General features: G+C 34.8%; 1 protein-coding gene across 8 annotated transcripts in view; it reads left to right on the top strand.

Annotated features, from left to right (window-relative positions):
* The window catches only part of VPS13C (vacuolar protein sorting 13 homolog C), a 185,832-nt gene that overhangs the window by 25,506 nt on the left and 138,595 nt on the right, over positions 1-21,731 (top strand). For 3 of the 8 annotated variants that reach the window (XM_067029740.1, XM_067029742.1, XM_067029741.1), the window contains 7 exons: positions 2,743-2,805; positions 7,519-7,584; positions 13,069-13,178; positions 16,777-16,836; positions 19,301-19,360; positions 20,546-20,626; positions 21,560-21,617. In XM_067029740.1, coding sequence (XP_066885841.1) covers positions 2,743-2,805; positions 7,519-7,584; positions 13,069-13,178; positions 16,777-16,836; positions 19,301-19,360; positions 20,546-20,626; positions 21,560-21,617 — 498 coding nt within the window. Of the gene's footprint in view, positions 1-2,742; positions 2,806-6,405; positions 6,466-7,518; positions 7,585-13,068; positions 13,179-16,776; positions 16,837-17,433; positions 17,533-19,300; positions 19,361-20,545; positions 20,627-21,559; positions 21,618-21,731 lie in introns of those variants that run through there. The other 5 variants (XM_059058544.2, XM_059058546.2, XM_067029744.1 and 2 more) reach the window with 3 other exon arrangements.

Here is a 21,731-nt window from a genome sequence, read left to right on the forward strand (position 1 = left end):
AAGGAGAGGAAGTGATTCAATTATAAGCACCAGATGATAAAAATGAAAATAGAGTCCTCAGGCTGATCTGCTTTAAAAAAGTATTTTTACTTAATTTGTTTCATTGTTAAAATAAAGTGCTGCCCACTATTATGTGGGAAAAAAAGAAAATTGAAATATAACTATAAATTCATTTCTAGAGAGCTTGCTTAACTGTAAAAATAAATTTTCTTGATATTTTTCTTCTTTTATTTCATTGTAGTGAGTTTATTTTCCTGGAAAGGCTATTGTAAAGTAAAGGGAAATATTAAATTCTTAGTGAGGCCAAAAGATTTTCAAATGCTATATAGATTCTGTATTTTAAAATGTTAATTTTATCAAAAACTCTAAAATTTTAGAGTTAACATTAACTCTAAAATCAAATAGTTTTTCCAAAAAGACTTATAATGAAAAATGTCAGTTTCGTATTCCACTATTCTCTACCCTCTAGACCCACTCCTTAGAGGGAACCATCATTTTAGAAATATTAACTTTCTGTGGTTGTCTAATGTATTAATGTAAGGCACTATCTTGGATTTCCTGTTATGGTAGTTAAGGAATTCACCTCTCCTACAATTTTTTCACCCTAAATTCCCCTTTCTGTCTTCTCACAATATAGTTATATCATAATTTTTGGCCAATTACGAGTCAAAATTTACATTACTATGACAATATAATTATTGTTCACTGCATAGGTCAAATAATGTACTGTGATTGTATTTCCTTTGCTATGTAGCCTTTTGTTTTTCTTGAATTTGTAAATGCTTCTTTCCTATTTGCCTGGTCTTCTTTTTAAATTTATCTTCAATTCTTTTTGTGTACTACATGAAATTTATTTATCATATGACTATCAGTGTTATTTTCCAATTGGCCAAACCCGTTTGTTGGTCCTCTCCCTGTCCCCCTGTCTCTCTTGGAGATCTTTCTCTGAACTGGTTTTTCTTTTAGTTCTGCTACATAATTGTCATCCTGGAACTGGTCTTCACTGCTCTTCTGTTTTAATTCATTGAGTCCCTTGCCTTTTGTTCTGTTAGTTTGTTTCTTTGTTTTGCTAGAACATTTCTAATAGCTTTTAAGAAAGGATACACTGGGTATAATTTAAAAAATCCTTTCAAGTCTGAAAGATTTGTAATTTATTTCCATACTTGTTTGATTTGGCTGGGGATAGAATGTTGGGTTTAAAATTATAATTTTGAAGGCAAAATCTTCTAACTTGCAGGTACTTTTGAGAAGTCTGATGCCTCTGTTCAGCAGATTGTTGGAAACACAAAAATTAGAAAATTCCTGGAGCCTACTGTTGAAAGACTTCATATATAGTGATAAATAGGAGAGAGTGTTCAGTCTCGTCAAAGAGGTATAGATAAGAGTGTTACGGGAGTTCATAATGGGCATATTATGTTCAGCCAGAGATCAGGGTGGACACTGTGAAGGTATATATTTCAGCTGAGTCTAAAGGATGAGTATGCAGAAAGGAAAGAGGGCATTCTAGGTAAAAGGGACAGTGAAATGAAAAAATGTAGAGCATGTCTGGCGAGCAGCTAAGAATTTGGAAGTTTGGTAGCCTAGCTGGACGTGAGTTGGAAAGCTAAGTTTAGGTCAGTTTTAAGAGATTTGAAAGCCATGATGGTGATGACGATAATTATTGAGAATTTACTATTTGTGGGTCACTCTTCAAAATGCTTTATGTCAGCTTACTCATTTAATAGTCATAATTCTATGATATAAAGGCTTTTATTGTTCCCATTATATAGATGAGAAAGCTGGAAGTTAAATAACTTGTTCTAGGTTATGCTGCTAGCAAATGACAGAGCTAGAATTTGAACTCAGTCTGGCTCTTGACTCTGGTTTATAATGGACTTTAATTGATAGTCAGTGAGAAAGTAAGTTTTAATTTTTAAAAAAAAAATCCAGAGAGTGATGTGATCACAGCTGTGTTTTAGGAAGGTAAGCTTGTAGTGGTGTCTAGGCTGGATTTGAGGAGGAAAATGGAAGATGGTGCTACCTAGCCTTCACTGACAAGAATGGATAGAAAGGATTCAGACAATGTGTCTGAAAGGGAACATACACTAAAGTAAGATGAATTCATTTCAACTGACTCTAAAATTAGCGTAAATATCACAGCAATATTTTATTCTGAAAATGGGCAAAATGGTGGGGGAAAAAGGGAACCAAAACAGCAGATTTTTGCTTTCTTTGAAAATTTGGCAAATCACTGAGACATTAGCCATAATTGATATTTGTCTGTTTTGTTTAATTTGAAATTATTATTATAATTAATTATTAAGAATTTTGGGGGCTTCCCTGGTGGCGCAGTGGTTGAGAATCCACCTGCCGATGCAGGGGATATGGGTTCATGCCCCGGTCCGGGAGGATCCCACATGCTGCGGAGCGGCTGGGCCCGTGAGCCATGGCTGCTGAGCCAGTGCGTCCAGAGCCTGTGCTCCGCAACGGGAGAGGCCACAACAGTGAGAGGCCTGCGTACCACATACAAAAAAGAATTTTTGTTTTAATGTTATTAAAACAAAGTTTATATGTTGAAAGAATGAAAATGGTGTCACTGAAAATATTTCCTTAGAAGTAAGTTGTTTTGGTGTCACTGGATTTTACTTGTTCTGTTACATGGTTTCTAATTCTTTGAATTAAGTTTAGACATATTTTATGTGTAAAGTTAAAGGTGTTTTTTAAACGCTTTGCATTTTGGTTATCGCTGCCATGTGGATGCAGGTGCACATTCAGGGGAGTTCATATATGGCTTGGAAAACTTTGTTTACAAGGACATCAAGCCTGGTGGGTATGCATGGTTAATTATATTCAGCTACATACAAAATTATATTCTTATCCATGCTTGTGCTTTTAATGGAGTGCATATGACATGCCATCCTTTTAGAAAATATGGAAATGTAATTCATGTTTTTCCCCTTTACCATCATTTCCTTTTCTCTACCTTCTGCATTTATTCATTCACCAAATACTTAATGTCTTCTGGTAGCAAGCACTATGCTGGATGCTGAATATTCATGAGGTGAAACAGACACAATCCACTGCCCTTATGAAGCTTACAGTTTGATCTATAGATAACTCAAATCTGGACTGCGTTTTTGACTTTAGTTCTGTAGAATAGTAGTTTCTCAATTAAGCAATTCCTCTCCTATAGCAGTGGTTTTCAGACTTTGTAAAAAGCAATAAAATGGAACCTTTTATTTTTTGAGTGAGACTTTATTTAGAACCTGGATAAGAGATGTTTCTGTGGCTTTCTTCTCATGTCCTCCCTGATTTGCTTCACCTCTGTAGTAGCTTTGGAGGTGCCTGTAGACTACTGTCCTGGACAGCCTCACAAAAGGCAAATTTGAAGGCTGACTGCTTTAGGATTTACAGTAGGATTCTTTTGTATCCTAGAAAGTTTACCAAGCACATTAAAATAATAATCTCTAATATTTTACATAGTAATTTGATTTATTTAACTGTATTCCCTATAACTTTTCAGGAATGTATTATATTAGCTCAGTCACACTTAAAATTTCTTTTGATTAAATGGCAAGTGGGGTCTCTATCTCAAAATGTAAACATTAATAAGCACTGTGATATAATTACTTTTGCTGCTAGAAACTTCTTTAATGTTTAGGTTCATTATGACAAATGGAAGAGTAATTTGCATGCAGATTTCACAGCATTGAATGAAATTACCCTGAAAGGAGAAAGAGTTTCTCTTTGTACAAATTTGTGTCCAGTAAGTGTGGCTGGCTATGTTAATTTGTCTTCAAGTCACCTTGTTTAATATAAAAGATAGCGTGGAGATACTCATGGTTCACTGTCCAGCTTTGTAGGTTGTAATTGAACCAGCTTTCTGTAGTCTGCCAGGGGCAGTGTTTTCTGATCCTACTAGGAGCAACCTGCCTCCAGGATACAAATGAATTCCACCGGCCCATTCAAACATGTAACAAAATCATTGGGCAGCATTGCTAAAAACAAAACAAAACAGACAGAGGTCATCATAAAGTAAAACCTCATTGATTCAGTTTCCTTTTATTCCAAAAAGGTATATTAGCCTGGATAAAAAAACTAGGCCTAGAATTTGATGATTCTGAAATGAGAATAATTTTGTTGATGATATCTTTATTTAGTTGTCCAGAACTTTGTGTGTACTTTATAATCCTTTCGTTGTTTTCAGTTTCTGAGTTCTCGTTAAAAAACAAACAAACAAACAACCCAGAACTTGTAGAGCAGTGGTTTTCAAAAACTCAAAACTATTTTCATAATAATGCTAAGACATTATTTGATGTTTCACTGTGTTGACATTGGTGCTGATGGTGCAAAAACAATGTTGTGTACAATTGCTGGCTGCCTTAGCATGAATCGAGGCTGTGACACTAAACTATACTATTTGGAGCCATTGTTCCTTACCAATCACTCACAGTAAAAAACAAAATAAAATGGAAAAAGCACCAGTTTTACTTAAGAATGTCATTGATGAAATAGAAAAATTTTAATTTTAATAAATTACAGCTCTTGAGCATATGTGTCTTTGAAGTTTTGTGACAAAAGAGGAAGCATACACAAGGTACTTCTACAGACTGAAGCAGGATAATTGTCTCAAGGAAAAATACTTGTGCAGTTGTTTGGGTTGTCAGTGGAACCAGTTGCTTTTTTCATGGAAAGTCATTTTATTTGGAAGAATGACTGACAGACTATTATTACACAGATTTGGGTGTTTGGTAGACATTTCAACAATACAACTTTAAGAAAAAACAGCTGACAGTGTTTGTTGCCAGCAAAAAGATTTGAGTTTCTGTACAAAAATTAGAATTTGGGGGAATTTGTATTTGCTGCTTTGAGCTTGATGGCTTCCCATACTTAAAAGACTTTTCTGATGAGATTTGTGGTGGTATTAACAATGTGATTTTGGGTATTAAATAATAAGGTAACTCAGTGTTTGTAAGATGCATAATTCAATGAAGCAATATTTCCATATTATCAGTGCGTAGTAAAAAATTATGAATGTATAAAAGAGCAAGGTAGACTGATTTTAATTCAGACGAAAGATACACTGATAGAGTTTCAATTTCCAAGGTGCAACTTTAAGAAGCTATCACTAGTTGAGTTTGGTGTAGTATCCATAATTGCATGAAAAGACTGTGAAGATGTTCCTTCCTTTTCGTACTACATGTCTGTAGTTAGGTCAGATTTTCTGCACATAGTTCAATCTAAACAACATATACCAAAAGAGCAAAGGCAGAAGCAGATATTTGAATACAGCAGTCTTCTACTAAGGCAGACATTAAAGACATTTGTAAGATTGTAAAACCATGCCACTCTTCTCACTACAACTTTTTGTTTGGAAAATAAGAGTTATTTTTCATAAATACATGTTAACTGTACTATCACATAATGGGTTTTTTAATGAGTTAATATTAAAAAGATTTTCAGTGTTGATTTCCAATATGGTAAATATCAATAGCTGTAACCCACACTAATGAAAAGCTGTTTAAGGTTCTTAAATTGTAAGTGTGTTAAAGGAACCCTGAGACCAAAACATTTGAGAACTGCTTTACAGAGTGACTGGGGATCATGAATTTATTGTCCATCCGATTAAACAGAAACTCTAAAGAAGTATGTAGTACTCAGATTAGATTTTGCAACTATTTGAAGATGTTTAAACATGGTGCATCTAACACTGAGATCAAAGACAAAGCAAGGTGCTAGAACAAATGTGAAACCAGAAAGATAATAGGAGGTCAGGTGAGAAGAGTGAGTTATGGTAGATTCTAAACCCAGGCAGCTGAACTCCTGTCTCTGAAAGCTTTCTACTTAAGTGGGATGGTTTTCAGGGCTACTCTGGCTTTCTTAGCTGTTTCTTTTCAAATGGTATTTCTTTGAGAACTTAGTCTTTTTCTGAATGTTTAATTTATAAATGAAAAAGACTTAGGGAACATCACTGTGACAAGAACTACTGGTAATAGCAAAATCCAGGTTTTGTTATACATTTATTAAATATTTTCTTCTTGAAACTTAGGGTTTTATTCTTAAAATCCAGGATTTGATTCTTAGTTTTTTGTAGCGGCAGGACAATTTGCTTTAAAATATCAAGGAAAAACGAATTTAAAATTTCAAGCTAAATATCCTGTATATTCTCTCAAATATATGTAACCTTAACTGAGCTTATATTTTTATTATAATGTTCAGATGTGGATTTTTTTGATTCATTTGAACAGATACGTATCATGTGCTTTGTGCCTAGATGTTAGGGTAATTCTTGTCCTAATGAAGACTCCTGCCTGGTAACAAGACAGTTGTGCAAACACTTCAAATACAGTGTAATCACCGCTTAATGGAAGTCTCTATAAGGTGCAGGGGTAGATGGCCTTGGAGATGCTTGGAAGAGTCAAAGAAGGCTTCACACAGACTGTAGTGCTGGACCTGAGATTTGGAAGCCTCCTAGGAATTTGCCTGGTAAAGAACTTCAGGGAGAGGAAACCAAGTTCAGGGAATGAAACGTGTAGAGGCACTAGGCATTAGAAAGTTATGGTTTGTTTTGGAAAGTATAAGTAGTATTCCTGAAGTATCCAGTGCAAGGATGAGTGGCAGGAGATAGAACAGGACAGGGTGATAGGGGTCGGATCATGAAAGGACCTTTGTGTCATGCAAACACTTTCTCATTTTATCTGGCAGGCTGCAGAGAGGCTTTAAAGAATTTTGAGCAGGGAATTAACAGGCCTAAATAGTATTTTAGAAGATGTAAGTTTGGTGGCGGTATAGAAGGATGTTAGGTCGGAGGTAACAGTGGAGACTGGAGGCAGGGGAGACCATACAGAGGCTGCCCCAAGAGTGTGGACTGGAGTTGATGTGTAATGGGCAGTTGAATGTAATGATTTGTAAATTGGGTAAGATAGGTTTGGGTTAATGCCATGAAGTGAGGCAGTGCCAAATAAAAGTGGATGAGTGTTAAAGGAATTATTAAGCTAATTTCAGTGTACAAGTCCATGTACTTTTTTTGCCCTTTTTGTATTCTTTATGTCTTCACGTTATTAAAGGATTCTGCTTGTGAGGTGTATCATCCATAGGAAGTCATCTGTCGGCAGCCTACCCATTCATTTCATTTGTGTTCCTGTGTTCCTATCACACACTTATCAAAACCTTTCTCTGAAAGTCTTTTTATTCTGTCATTATTACATTTCCAATATTTTGGTAACGCTGAAATGAAAAATTAAGCTTCATAGTGTAAACAGTCATAAATATTATAAAGGGCATTCTGTATGGATAATTTACCCAATTTTTGTATAATTGCACCAGCCAAGTTATTTTCTAGATTAAAGAAGGTTATTCTAGACTAAAGAAGGTTTGTGAATTTCTGCTTGTATTGAAATAACAGATCAGTTTAGAATAAAGTAAGGTGAGTTGTACCAAAATTTGCTGTCAGGAAGAAGTCTCTTGTTTTCTTTTCTGTCCTCTAGTCTGCTAACTTGAATTTTATCCTTTTCTCACTAAAATGCTTCCACTGAGAAGGACGTAAACGTAAAAAGCACAAAAAACATTTTAAGAAACCTTTTAAAGGTCTTGATCGCTCAAAAGGTAGGTAAAAGTAGTTTTTATGCCATGTGTTATTTATACACATTGCCACTTGATTTCTGTCTTCAAAGGTCAAATGAATGTTAGATTACAATGTAACTTCAAAAATTAGTTTTAAGTTGGAAATGCATATTAAAATCTAAAATAAAAGAAGGACACTGGAGTAGGTTGTAATTTCCTTTGAGTAGTGCCTTAGCTATCGTTTGGTCATTGATTATGAACTATGTGAGAATTTCAACTCTTTTTTTAAAAAAAATTTATTTTTTATACAGCAGGTTCTTATTAGTTATCTGTTTTATACATATTAGTGTATGTATGTCAATCCCAATCTCCCAATTTATCACACCACCGCCACCCCCCGCCACTTCTCCGCCTTGGTGTCCATACATTTGTTCTCTACATGTGTGTCTCTATTACTGCCCCACAAACAGGTCCATCGGTACCATTTTTCTAGGTTCCACATATATGCATTAATATATGATATTTGTTTTTCTCTTTCTGACTTAACTTCACTCTGAATGACAATCTCTAGATCCATCCATGTCTTTATAAATGACCCACTTTTGTTCCTTTTTATGGCTGAGTAATATTCCCTTGTATATATGTACCACATCTTCTTTATCCATTTGTCTGTTGATGGGCATTTAGGTTGCTTCCATGACCTGGCTATTGTAAATAGTACTGCAGTGAACATTGGGGTGCATGTGTCTTTTTGAATTATGGTTTTCTCTGGGCATACGCCCAGTAGTGGGATTGCTGGGTCATATGGTAATTCTATTTTTAACTTTTTAAGGAACCTCCATACTGTTGTTCCATAGTGGCTGTATCAATTTACATTCCTACCAGTAGTACAAGAGGGTTCCCTTTTCTCCACACCCTCTCCAGCATTTGTTATTTGTAGATTTTCTGATGTTGCCCATTCTAACTGGTGTGAGGTGATACCTGATTGTAGTTTTGATTTGCATTTCTCTAATAATTAGTGAAGTTGAGCAGCTTTTCTTGTGCTTCTTGGCCATCTGTATGTCTTTGGAGAAATGTCTATTTAGGTTTTCTGTCCATTCTTTGATTGGTCTTCTGACCATTTTTTGATTTGGTTTGTCTTTTTAATACTGAGCTGCTTGAGCAGTTTATGTATTTTGGAGATTAATCATTTATCCATTGTTTTGTTTGCAGCTATTTTCTCCCATTCTGAAGTTTGTCTTTTTGTCTTGTTTGTACTTGCCTTTGCTGTGCAAAAGCTTTTAAGTTTCATTACGTCCCATTTGTTTATTTTTGTTTTTATTTCCATTACTCTGGGAAGTGGATCAAAAAAGATCTTGCTGTGATTTATGTCAAAGAGTGTTCTTCCTATGTTTTCCTCTAAGGGTTTTATAGTGTCCTGTCTTACATTTAGGTCTGTAATCCATTTTGAGCTTATTTTTGTGTATGGTGTTAGGGAGTGTTCTAATTTCATTCAATTACGTGTAGCTGTCCAGTTTTCCCAGCACCACTTATTGAAGAGACTGTCTTTTCTTCATTGTATATCCTTGCCTCCTTTGTCATAAATTAGTTGACCATAGGTGTGTGGGATTATCTCTGGGCTTTCTATCCTGTTCCATGGATCTGTATTTCTGTTTTTGTGCCAGTACTATATTGTCTTGATTACTGTAGCTTTGTAGTGTAGTCTGAGGTCAGGTAGTCTGATTCCTCCAGCTCTGTTTTTTTCCCTCAAGATTGCTTTGGCTATTTGGGGTCTTTTGTGTCTCCATACAAATTTTAAGATTTTTTGTTCTAGTTCTGTAGAAAATGCCATTGGTAATTTGATAGGGATTGCATGAATCTGTAGATTGCTTTGGGTCATATAGTCATTTTCACAGTATTGATTCTTCCAATCCAAGAATATGGTATATCTCTCCATCTGTTTGTGTCATCTTTGATTTCTTTCATCATTGTCTTATAGTTTTCTGAGTATAGGTCTTTTACCTCCTTAGGTAGGTTTATTCCTAGGTATTTTATTCTTTTTGTTGCAATGGTGAATGGGATTGTTTCCTTAATTTCTCTTTCTGATCTTTTGTTGTTAGTGTATAGGAACACAAGAGATTTCTGTGCATTAATTTTTTTATCTGGCAACTTTACCAAGTTCATTGATTAGCTCTAGTAGTTTTCTGGTGGCATCTTTAGGACTATCCATGTATAGTATCATGTCATCTGCAAACAGTGATGGTTTTACTTCTTTTCTGATTTGGATTCCTTTTTATTTCTTTTTCTTCTCTGATTGCCGTGGCTAGGACTTCCAAAACTATGTTGAATAATAGTGGTGAGAGTGGACATCCTTGTCTTGTTCCTGACCTTAGAGGAAATGCTTTCAGTTTTTCACAACTGAGAATGATGTTTGCTGTGGGCTTGTCATATATGGCCTTCATTATGTTGAGGTAGGTTCCCTCTATGCCCATTTTCTGGAGAGTTTTTATCATAAATGGGTGTTGAATTTTGTCAAAAGCTTTTTCTGCATCTATTGAGATGATCATATGGTTTTTCTTCTTCAATTTGTTAATATGGTGTATCACAATGATTGATTTGCATATATTGAATAATCCTTGCATCCCTGGGATAAATCCCACTTGATCATGGTGTAGGATCCTTTTAATGTGTTGTTGGATTTGTTTGCTAGTATTTTGTTGAGAATTTTTACATCTATATTCGTTAGTGACACTGGTCTGTAATTTTCCTTTAGTATCTTTGTCGGGTTTTGGTATCAGGGTGATGGTGGCCTCATAGAATGAGTTTGGGAGTGTCCCTTCCTTCCCAGTTGTTTGGAAGAGTTTGAGAAAGATGGGTGTTAGCTCTTCTCTAAATGTTTGATAGAATTCACCTGTGAAGCCATCTGGTCCTGGACTTTTGTTTGTTGGAAGATTTTTAATCACAGTTTCAATTTCATTACTTGTGATTGGTCTGTTCATATTTTCTCTTTCTTCCTGGTTCAGTCTTAGAAGGTTATAACTTCCTAAGAATTTGTCCATTTCTTCCAGGTTGTGCATTTTATTGGCATAGAGTTGCTTGAAGTAGTCTCTTATGACACTTGTATTTCTGCAGCATTCGTTGTAACTTCTCCTTTTTCATTTCTAATTTTATTGATTTGAGTCCTCCCTCTTTTTCTTTTTTTTTTTTTTTTATTAATTTATTTAATAGAGTTATTATACATTTTATAGGAGAGTTTCAATAAAAATTGGATTTCAAAGCAACTAACATTTATGGGGTCATACTCTCCCTCTTTTTCTTGATGAGTCTGGCAAAAGGTTTATCAGTTTTGTTTATCTACTCAAAGAACCAGCTTTTAGTTTTATTGATGTTTGTTATTTTTTTCTTTGTTTCTATTTCATTTATTTCTGCTCTGATCTTTATGATTTCCTTCTGCTAATTTTGGGTTTTGATTATTCTTTTTTCTCTAATTCCTTTAGGTGTAAGGTTAGATTGTTTACTTGAGATTTTTCTTGTTTCTTGAGGTAGGATTGTATTGCTATAAACTTCCCTCTTAGTACTTCTTTTGCTGCATCCCATAGGTTTTGGATCATTTGTTTTCATTGTAATTTGTCTCTAGGTACTTTTTGATTTTCTCTTTGATTTCTTCAGTTATCTCATGGTTATTTAGTAATGTATTGTTTAGCCTCCATGTGTTTGTGTTTTTTACGTTTATTTCCTCTGTAATTGATTTTTAATCTCATAGTGTTGTGGTTGGAAAAGATGTTGATATGATTTTAGTTTTCTTAAATTTACCGAGGCTTGATTTGTGACCCAAGATGTGATCTGTCCGGGTGAATGTTCCTTGTGCACTTGAGACGAAAGTGTAATCTGCTGTTTTTGGGTGGAATGTCCTATAAATATTAATTAAGTCTATCTGGTCTATTGTGTCATTTAAAGCTTGTGTTTCCCAATTTTCTGTCTGGGTGATCTGTCCATTGGTGTAAATGAGGTGTTAAAGTCCCCCACTATTATTATGTTACTGTCGATTTCCTCTTTTATAGAGCTGTTAGCAGTTGCCTTATGTATTGAAGTGCTCCTATGTTGGGTGCATAAATATCTACAATTGTTATATCTTCTTATTGGATTGATCCCTTGATCATTATGTAGTGTCCTTCCTTGTTTCTTGTAACATTCTTTATTTTAAAGTCTATTTTATCTGATATGAGTATTGCTACCCCAGCTTTCTTTTGATTTCCATTGGCATGGAAAACCTTTTTCCATCCCCTCATTTTCAGTCTGTATGTGTCTGTAGCTCTGAAGTGGGTCTCTTGTAGACATCATATATATAGGTCTTGTTTTTGTATACATTCAGCCAGCCTGTGTCTTTTGGCTGGAGCATTTAACCTTTTCACATTTAAGGAAATTATCGATATGTATGTTCCTCTTGCCATTTTCTTAATTGTTTGGGGTTTGTTTTTGTAGGTCCTTTTCTTCTCTTGGGTTTCCCACTTAGAGAAGTTCCTTTAGCATTTGTTGTAGAGCTGGTTTGGTGGTGCTGAATTCTCTTAGCTTTTGCTTGTTTGTAAAGCTTTTGATTTCTCTGTCGAATCTGAATGAGATCCTTGTTGGGTTGAGTAATCTTGGTGGTAGCTTCTTCCCTTTCATCACTTTAAATATGTCATGCCACTCCCTTCTGGCTTGTAGAGTTTCTGCTGAGAAATCAGCTGTTAACCTTATGGGAGTTCCCTTGTATGTTATTTGTTGTTTTTCCCTTGTTGCTTTCAATAATTTTTCTTTGTTTTTGATTTTTGTCAATTTTATTACTATGTGTGTCAGCATGTTTCTCCTTGGGTTTATCCTTCCTGGGACTCTCTGTGCTTCTGGGACTTGGGTGGCTATATCGTTTCCCATGTTAGGGAAGTTTTCGACTATAATGTCTTAAAATATTTTCTCAAGTCCTTTCTGTCTGTCTTCCTCTTCTGGGACCCCTATAATGTGAACGTTGTTGCGTTTAATGTTGTCCCAGAGGTCTCTTAGGCTGTCTTGATTTCTTTTCATTCTTTTTTCTTTATTCTCTTCTGAGGCAGTGAATTCCACCATTCTGTCTTCCAGGTCACTTATCTGTTCTTCTGCCTCACTCATTCTACTATTGATTCCTTGTAGTGTATTTTTCATTTCAGTTATTGTATTGTTCATCTCTGATTGTTCTTTAATTCTTCTAGGTCTTTGTTAAACATGTCATGCATCTTCTCGATTTTTGCCTGTATTCTTTTTCCGAGGTCCTGGATAATGATAGTGGTATCATTATTCATTATTCTGAATTCTTGTTCTGGAAGGTTGCCTATCTCCACTTCATTTAGTTGTTTTTCTTGGGTTTTATCGTGTTCCTTCATCTGGTACATAGTCTTCTTCCTTTTCATCTTGTCTGTCATTCTTTGAATGTGGTTTTCCTTCCACAGGCTGAAAAATTGTAGTTCTTGCTTCTGCTCTCTGCCCTCTGTTCAAGAATTTCAACTCTTTAACTTGTATTTTCCTGTTTTTTTATAGATAAACCAAAAGAAGCCAAAAAGGATACGTTGTTGGAAAAATTGGCAACTCAAGTAATTAAAAATGTACAAGTAAAAATCACAGACATTCACATTAAATATGAAGATGATGTAAGTATAGTTTACTTGGTTTAAGTTAGTAGTTAAGTGTGTATTTTATGACATTAATTCTTGATTTTCCCATAAATAGCAATTTTAAATCCAAGATAGATTTTTTTTTCCTGATTAGTACACTACCATATCTCCTTCCTTGTGTTAGGCTTTTTTCATCCGGCATTAATGTGTGTACATATATCATAAAACTTCCATATGTTCCTTTCTAAAGCTAATTTAAGAGATTTTTGGATTTTTCTCTATCATTTATTTTGAATATTTTTAAAGACTTAGACTAATATAATTTTAAGGAACTAACTTTTTAAAATAATGACAAAAAATTAGTTTCCAGAGGTGATGAAGTAATCGTTTATAATGGTAGTTGGTAGAGAGGGGATTAAAATCCAGGTCACTTGGCTGCTATTCTCATTCACTTTACTTTCCACCATGTTGGATTTTAACACCCACAGCTACTCACACACATGTGTGGCAATATTTAGAAACCACACTTCACTTATAAGCAAAAGTTTAACATTAGTTGATTAAGAACTATTTTACTGATTAATTTTAGTTAAAATGTAACAAATATTTTGAACTTAATATGCACTGCTTTGTCTTAAAGTTCAAAACATACATGAGAAGCCTTGAATCTTTTTCATTTACCTAACAAATTGGAAATGCTTTTTCATCTTTTCCAAAAATGAGTTTGCTTTCTTTTTTGTTGTTAGTTTGCTTTAAGTTTGGATTGAATTAAAGTCATACTGCCATATATAGAATTTATTTTACTTTCCTGATAAGTTCCTTTTGTAACTTAATATTCAGTAAGACACACTTGTAGTTTTTCAAGATACACCATCTCTATCTTACACTGACTTTTTTTTTTAACATCTTTATTTGAGTATAACTGTTTTACAATAGTGTGTTAGTTTCTCCTTTACAACAAAGTGAATCAGTTATTCATATACACATGTTTCCATATCTCTTCCCTCTTGCGTCACCCTCCCTCCCACCCTCCCTATCCCACCCCTACACTGACTTTTATCTTTTGGTTTTTCTGTAGTCATTAGACTGAAATTTGCTAACAAATAATGTCTAAAAACCAAATTCATAAATCTCCTTGTTTAAAACAAACTTAGGAAAATAAAATTGACTCAATCCATCATGGAAGTAAAAGAATTATTCTTAAAGCTAATGGCATGTTGGTGATTGATAATCTCAGTTTAAACTTAAACTAAGCTTTTTTATTGTGCAAATACAATTCAAAAGGTACATTATTTCTTTCTCTTTAATGAAGAAATACAGAGATGCATAGGAGTGGGACAAGTAATATCAATTACATTTAAATTGGTGTCAGTGACAAAATATATTAAAATAACCTAAAGGAAAAAAATTAAAAGCACAGAGGGATCTTCCTTATATTGCCTCTTTCAATGTGATTACCTTAATCATTGTGTCTAGAAGGATAATGAAAAATATAGCAATGGGGGAAGGAAAAGTATAATAATTTATCATAAAGATGTTATTTGTATGATAGCAATAATTTATGGGTAGTGCATTAGCAGCTGAGGAGTTGTGTTTTATTAAGGTTCCTTCTGAAATAGCTGCAAGTTATTTTGAGCTTGATATCCATAGGTATAAAAAGATGAATATGGGAATGAAGGGAAATACATTTTGCCACAAATCATAATATATCTAATATTAAAAACAAAGCTCACAATGAGATATCATCTCACACCGGTCAGAATGGCTGTCATCAAAAAATCTAGAAACAATAAATGCTGGAGAGGGTGTGGAGAAAAGGAAACACTCTTGCACTGCTGGTTGGAATGTAAATTGATACAGCCACTATGGAGAACAGCATGGAGGTTTCTTAAAAAACTACAAATAGAACTACCATATGACTCAGCAATCCCACTACTGGGCATATACCCTGAGAAAACCATAATTCAAAAAGAGTCATGTACCAAAATGTGCATTGCAGCTCTATTTACAATAGCCAGGACATGGAAGCAACCTAAGTGTCCATCAACAGATGAATGGATAAAGAAGATGTGGCACATATATACAATGGAATATTAGCCATAAAAAGAAATGAAACTGAGTTATTTGTAGTGAGGTAGATAGACCTGGAGTCTGTCATATAGAGTGAAGTAAGTCAGAAGGAGAAAAACAAATACCGTATGCTAACAAATATATATGGACTCTAAGAAAAAAAAATGTCATGAAGAGCCTAGGAATAGGATGGGAATAAAACACAGACCTACTAGAGCATGGACTTGAGGATATGGGGAGGGGGAAGGGTAAGCTGTGACAAAGTGAGAGAGTGGCATGGACATATATACACTACCAAACGTAGGGTGGATAGCTAGTGGGAAGCAGCTGCATAGCACAGGGAGATCAGCTAGGTGGCTTGTGACCACCTAGAGGGGTGGGATAGGGAGGGTGGGAGGGAGGGAGATGCAAGAGGGAAGAGATATGGGAACATATGTATATGTATAACTGATTCACTTCGTTGTAAAGCAGAAACTAATACAACATTGTAAAGCAATTATACTCCAGTAAAGATGTAAATAAATAAATAAATAAATAAATAAACAAAAAAACAAAGCTCACAAAGCTCTTTGTGCTTTGCAGCTATACCAGAGCATGTATTTAGGTGACTAAACTCAAGTCTCTGGTGGATGATTTAGAACATAATTTTTCTCCTCTCTCTAGTTTCCCTATTTTCTTTCATGACCAAAAAACACTGACTTTTGGACATCTTTTAGATGTCGAAAACAATGACATCATACACACCATGGCACAGTTTAAGCACTGTGTATAAATATAATTTAGGTATTGAAGATGAGAAATAGATCAGAAGTTTAACATTGGAATATTTTGAGTTAAGGGATTGAGGAAATTAAATATTAAGAATGTTGAAGCATCTTCTAACAAACCATTTTTAAAGTGTCCGTGAAATTAAAGGCTTAAAGAGGCAGTTCACATTTCTAAATGTGAAAATCTTAAATGTTTTAAAAATAATTTAGTGGCATGGTTTTATCTACAACTCCTTGTTTTGTTTATCTGTGGAGAACATCTTTAATGGTATATACATAAAGAGACTGTCTCTTTTTTTTTTTTTTTTTTTTTTTGTGGTACGCGGGCCTCTCACTGTCGTGGCCTCTCCCGTTGCGGAGCACAGGCTCCGGACGCGCAGGCTCAGCGGCCATGGCTCACGGGCCCAGCCGCTCCGCGGCATGTGGGACCTTCCCGGACCGGGGCACGAACCCGTGTCCCCTGCATCGGCAGGCGGACTCCCAACCACTGCGCCACCAGGGAAGCCCGAGACTGTCTCTTTTAAACTATGTAGATAAGAGTCTGTTTAGTGCTAGTTAGTGAATCGTATCACTTGTAGTAAGAAAATAGTTCCACTAGGGAAGTATCATGTTAGTGTCATGCCTACAAAATATGGAAAATCCCAGCCATGTTACTGTCCTCCTTCCCTTTCTTTTACACAAATCCATTTGGTTGTGTTACTTTTAAACTCATTGTCCTATGTTGCCTATTGTAGAATGGAGAATGGATTTACCCTCACTATCAGTATATTTTAATGTCACCTTTTTTTCTTTGATAGGTAACAGATCCAAAGCGGCCTCTTTCATTTGGTGTCACACTGGGAGAACTTAGTCTATTGGTAAAGTGACCTTATTTAAAATTTCTGTGGAACCCATGAAATATTATTCTCAAGTCACAGGGTGAATTTCCTAAAATCAGCTATTGCTACAAATAGCTGTTTTATTTTTATGTGTAATCCTTCTACAGCTTTTCTAGGAATTTACAACATTTAGTGATACTTTTATTATATTCTCTGATTATTTTGATTTATCTTTGAATTTAACAGATTTCAAAATATCAAGAACAAGTGTTTTGAAAGTATTAAAAGCTGTATCTTAAATCTTTAGTAAATTAGGGGAAGATAGATTTCTATAGAGTCATGTTCTTATTCACAGTATAATTTCCAAATAGTTTATACATGTCTATTTGTTTATTATATTGAAATGTACATAAGCTGATTTATTTTGATTAAGTATTTTATAATGCAGTTTGGTTTTTCTCTTAAAGGTCTTTAAGGATATAGAGTGTGTATATCCAGGTTGGACATTATTTTACTGTTATGGACAACTAAGTGGTAGGAAACATGTTTTAAAGTTAAGGACAGTGAGCAGTAGATCATACTGGGTACATTTTTGGCTTTTGATTAGTTATATGAAGAGGACCTTAGTACGGAAAGGAGACGAAGAAAAAAAGAAAGAGAAGTAGACTACTAAACAGAAAAAGGTCATTGTTACATGGAGGCCTTAAGAAGATACATGCATGCGGAGAAGTAGAGGTATACATCAGTTGAACATCAAAGCACAAAAATTAAAGAAAAGAAACTGGAGAAAGAAAGGAAAGGGAGTCAAGGAAGCTAGTGTTTAATCCACTGTTTATCCTCTGCTTGTTTTCAAAATGAATTTGAAGTAGCTTTCAATAAAAAAGAAACAATACTATAACACTTCTAAAGAAACCAGGATCTGAATTCTGAAAGCCAGAGAGATAATTGTTCCAGAAAAATGAGACCAGCAATATTAGTCATAAGTGAGCTCACTGTTTAATGTTGAGCTTCTAACAGACCAAATGAAAAATACAAAATAGTCACATAGTTCCCATTGACTGATAACAGGCATTCTAAGGATGGTGTGTTTTCTTAGTGTGTGGTGTTGTTTGATCCTCTGTATCTTTGCTCAGATTGTTCGTATGGCTTTCTTTGCCTGCGTTATTCTTTTCCCTTAATCTGCCTGGCTATTCTATTCAGGTTTTAATAGTTCCTTCAGATATTACCATCTTTTTCTTTCTTTTTTTTTTTTTTTACTTCACTCTTACAAGTTACCATTCCTTCTTTTATGCTCCCCATTATATTTTATCAAAGCACATGTGACACATTACTGAACTGGTTATCATGTTGGTTTCCTTCTATTCAGCCTTCATTCATTGATACAATAGTACCTATATTTTAGTGTTTTTGTGATGATTAAATTAGTTTGTGTAAAGCATTTGGCATATTGTCTGGCTCAGTTTCTGCTTCAACTACTACATTGACTATTATAACAACAATAATAGCAAACTTAACTCTTTCTGTATCTATACCATTCCTTTTTCCATCTTTCCACTTACAAACTAACGTTTATATCTAAGATAATCTTCCCACCTCTGATCTGGATCCCGTCGTCCCCCATGTCCTTAGGAGCCTTTTCCCCCTTTTCTCTCACCCCCTCCTACCTTTTGCCTTTTCTTCCTTATTTCTGTCAACTTCCTTCTCTTTCCTAAATCTTCAACCCTTCTCCTTCCCTCTTCTCCCTTCCCTACCTCCTTCTTCTAAGCATTTAAATGCATTCAGGTGTCTCTTTTATATTAAAATTAAAAAGCCTCTCCTTAACCTTCTCCCACTGCACCCAGACCTCATCTAACCATTGCCTTCTCCTTCTCTTCTTTCTAAGTTTGTGAGAAAATTCTCTACCTTTGCTATCTTTATTTCCCCACCTCCTAATGACTCCCTACCCACTATACTGTTATTCTACTGCTCCACTGAAACTACTCTTATTCTGCTGCTCCACTGAAACTTCTCTTAACAAGTTCATCGGTAATGCCCTGGCCGCTTAAGTAAGTTTATTTTAGTTTATCTTATATCAGCTTTTGGCATTGCTGACCATACTGACTTTGTAGAAACATGGTCATGCTGTGATTTCCATATTCTCCTTGTTTTCTTCCTACTTTGCAATAATTATTTATTTATTTATTTATTTTTTACAAGAATGTGGACCTTCTTCAATAGTTTATAGGCTAGCTCTTGTTTTTATTCACTATTCCTTCCACACTCAGACACAGAGTAGCTCAGTAATTATTTTCTGAATGAATGAACTCAGTTAAATTAGAACCTCCTCAATTCCATTTTCACTGTTCCTTTGATTTTGTAATATAAATATGTAAAGAAACAGCTAACATTAGCCATCATTAGCTAAATGTCTTGTTATTCCCAAGTTATTTTGTTACGGTTATTAGAGCACTGTTTTGTTGATGTATATACTTCATTTCACAGTTACTCTCGTTTTTTCTTTTAGACTGCAAATGAACACTGGACTCTGTGCATATTAAATGAAGCAGAAAAAATTATATACAAGGTATTAGACTAAACTTTTTAATCCAATTATTTTCCTAAGTACAAACACTTAATGTATTTTCTTCAAGAAACCTTGATGGAGCAGACTATGCCATTGGAATGTGAGTTAAAAGTTTTGGGTCCAGTTTTGGCTCTGCTACTTACTATGTGACTTTCTGTAATCACTTACCTATTCTGAGGTTTAGATTCTTCACCTAGAATATAAAGAAACTGAATAAAATGAATGTTTCCCAAATTGTACTTCATGGAACATTAGGTAATTAAGATATTATCAGATTGTTGAAAAAATATTCTCTGGTCAAGTAAGATTATTGACTAAAGTAGAAAGCTGTACATAGTTAAACAGGTACATTTTATTTTGTTTTAAACTCCAGGACTTCACAGTACTTTAAATATGCTAATAAACATTGTAAAGCTTTAAGAAGGATATTTAGTATGTAGCTTTCCCCACCTTTGTTGATCATAGAATCCTTTCCCTTCACCCCTCCCTTGAAACAGCCATTTGTACCCACTGGAGGAATCATGTCTGTCTTTCTTTTTTTTAAAATAAATTTATTTATTTATTTTTGGCTGCATTGGATCTTCGTTGCTGCGCGCGGGCTTTCTCTAGTTGGGGCAAGCAGGGGCTACTCTTCCTTGCGGTGCACTGGCTTCTCATTGCAGTGGCTTCTCTTGTTGAGGAGCTCAGGCTGTAGGCGTGCAGGCTTCAGTAGTTGTGGCTCATGGGCTCTAGAGCTCAGGCTCAGTAGTTGTGGCGCACGGGCTTAGTTGCTTCATGACATGTGGGACCTTCCCGGAGCAGGGCTTGAACCCATGTCCCCTGCGTTGGCAGGCAGATTCTTAACCACTGCGCCACTAGGGAAGTCCTAAATCATGTCTTTCTTATTCAATGAAATATTTACAGTCTGTTAAATACTAAACTCTCAATAAATATTTGATCACTGAATGAATGAATCCCCTTGGGAATAGTGTTCTTGGAAGCACAATGTAGCAAATGCTAGATTAATAATAAAGTCTCTGTATAACATACATATATTTTCCTCCATTTTTGCATTATCTCCTTTCCTTTAAAAGTTCAAAGTGGCAGTTGGAGAATTTTGGGGTAGTGTACATGAGAATAATCTTTTAATATTGATTCATAATTTCAGTGTGTTAGTTACCTGACCTTTTCCATTTTCTTCTATAGCTTATACGGCTTGATAGTCTCAGTGCCTACTGGAATGTTAACTGCCGCATGTCTTACCCGGAGTCAAGGGAACAGATCTTGGTAATTTCAGTTCATACCTTGAAGAGCTAACCACACTCCCTAGATTTGTTTTACATAGTGGTCTTTAATGAGGACAGGATATCAGTCTTTTGTTTAAGTTGTATGTAACTAAGTCAGAAGTGAGCAACACAGTTTTTGGAATCACTCTATCTTTAAAAAAAAAAGCACTTTTGATTTTGAAGATCGTTGTGAAAGCATTCACTTGACAGTGAGATGAGAACCTATACTATCACATTAAAACTGTGTTTATGGTGTTTTACACTCTCATTTTGATGGCATTCTGGTCACATTGTGGAGTTTCATATGAGAATGATTACTTGAAGAGTATTGTAAAGAAAGATGATATCTTTCAGATCTAAAAAATGTGTTCTTAGCAAATGTTTTAAGCATTTGTGATAATGCATTCTTGAATAGTGAACGACTGGCTTAGACTGCTAAGCCAGTCTTAGTCATGTTTATTTACTTAGAGGAGAAAGGAAGAACAGTTGAATTTTCTGAATTGAATTAATTCCAAGATTCTATGTTTTATTTCTCAGAAAGACACTGTAATGTTAGGTTAACTTGCCTTTGTCTAGAAAGTGTTTGAGATCCTAATTTATGGATGTGTGTGTGTGTATATGTATATATATATATGTGTGTGTATATGTATGAACACATAGACACATTTTAAGTCAGAGGGGAACACAGTCTTAAAATGTTTCCAGATATTTAGAATTTATAAAAATTATCTACTAAAGTAATATTCTAAAGAAATATATCTGTAAATAGTGCTCAGTGTGTTTTTCTTATGGATTAATAATTATGAAGATGGGAATAGAGATATTGATTTAGGACTAAATTTGTGTGTGTGTGTGGGGGTGGGTGGGTGGGGGGGTGGCTGAATATATATGCATTTTCTTTTTCATTCTCATATAATTCAAATTTTTTGTTTAGGGTCAGCTGAAAAGTGAAATTCTTACAAGTAGCAATATACCCCCAAACCATCAATACAGTAAGTAATGGTAAAAGTTTATTTCATGTTATAAGAAGCATGGAATTAAATACTTTATTTTCAAATACTTTTTCTGATAAAGTTATTTTGACAAAGAGAAAGTATTAATTTTAT

The sequence above is a fragment of the Kogia breviceps genome, chromosome 3, assembly GCF_026419965.1.
Source record: "Kogia breviceps isolate mKogBre1 chromosome 3, mKogBre1 haplotype 1, whole genome shotgun sequence".
Taxonomy (NCBI): Eukaryota; Metazoa; Chordata; class Mammalia; order Artiodactyla; family Physeteridae; genus Kogia; species Kogia breviceps.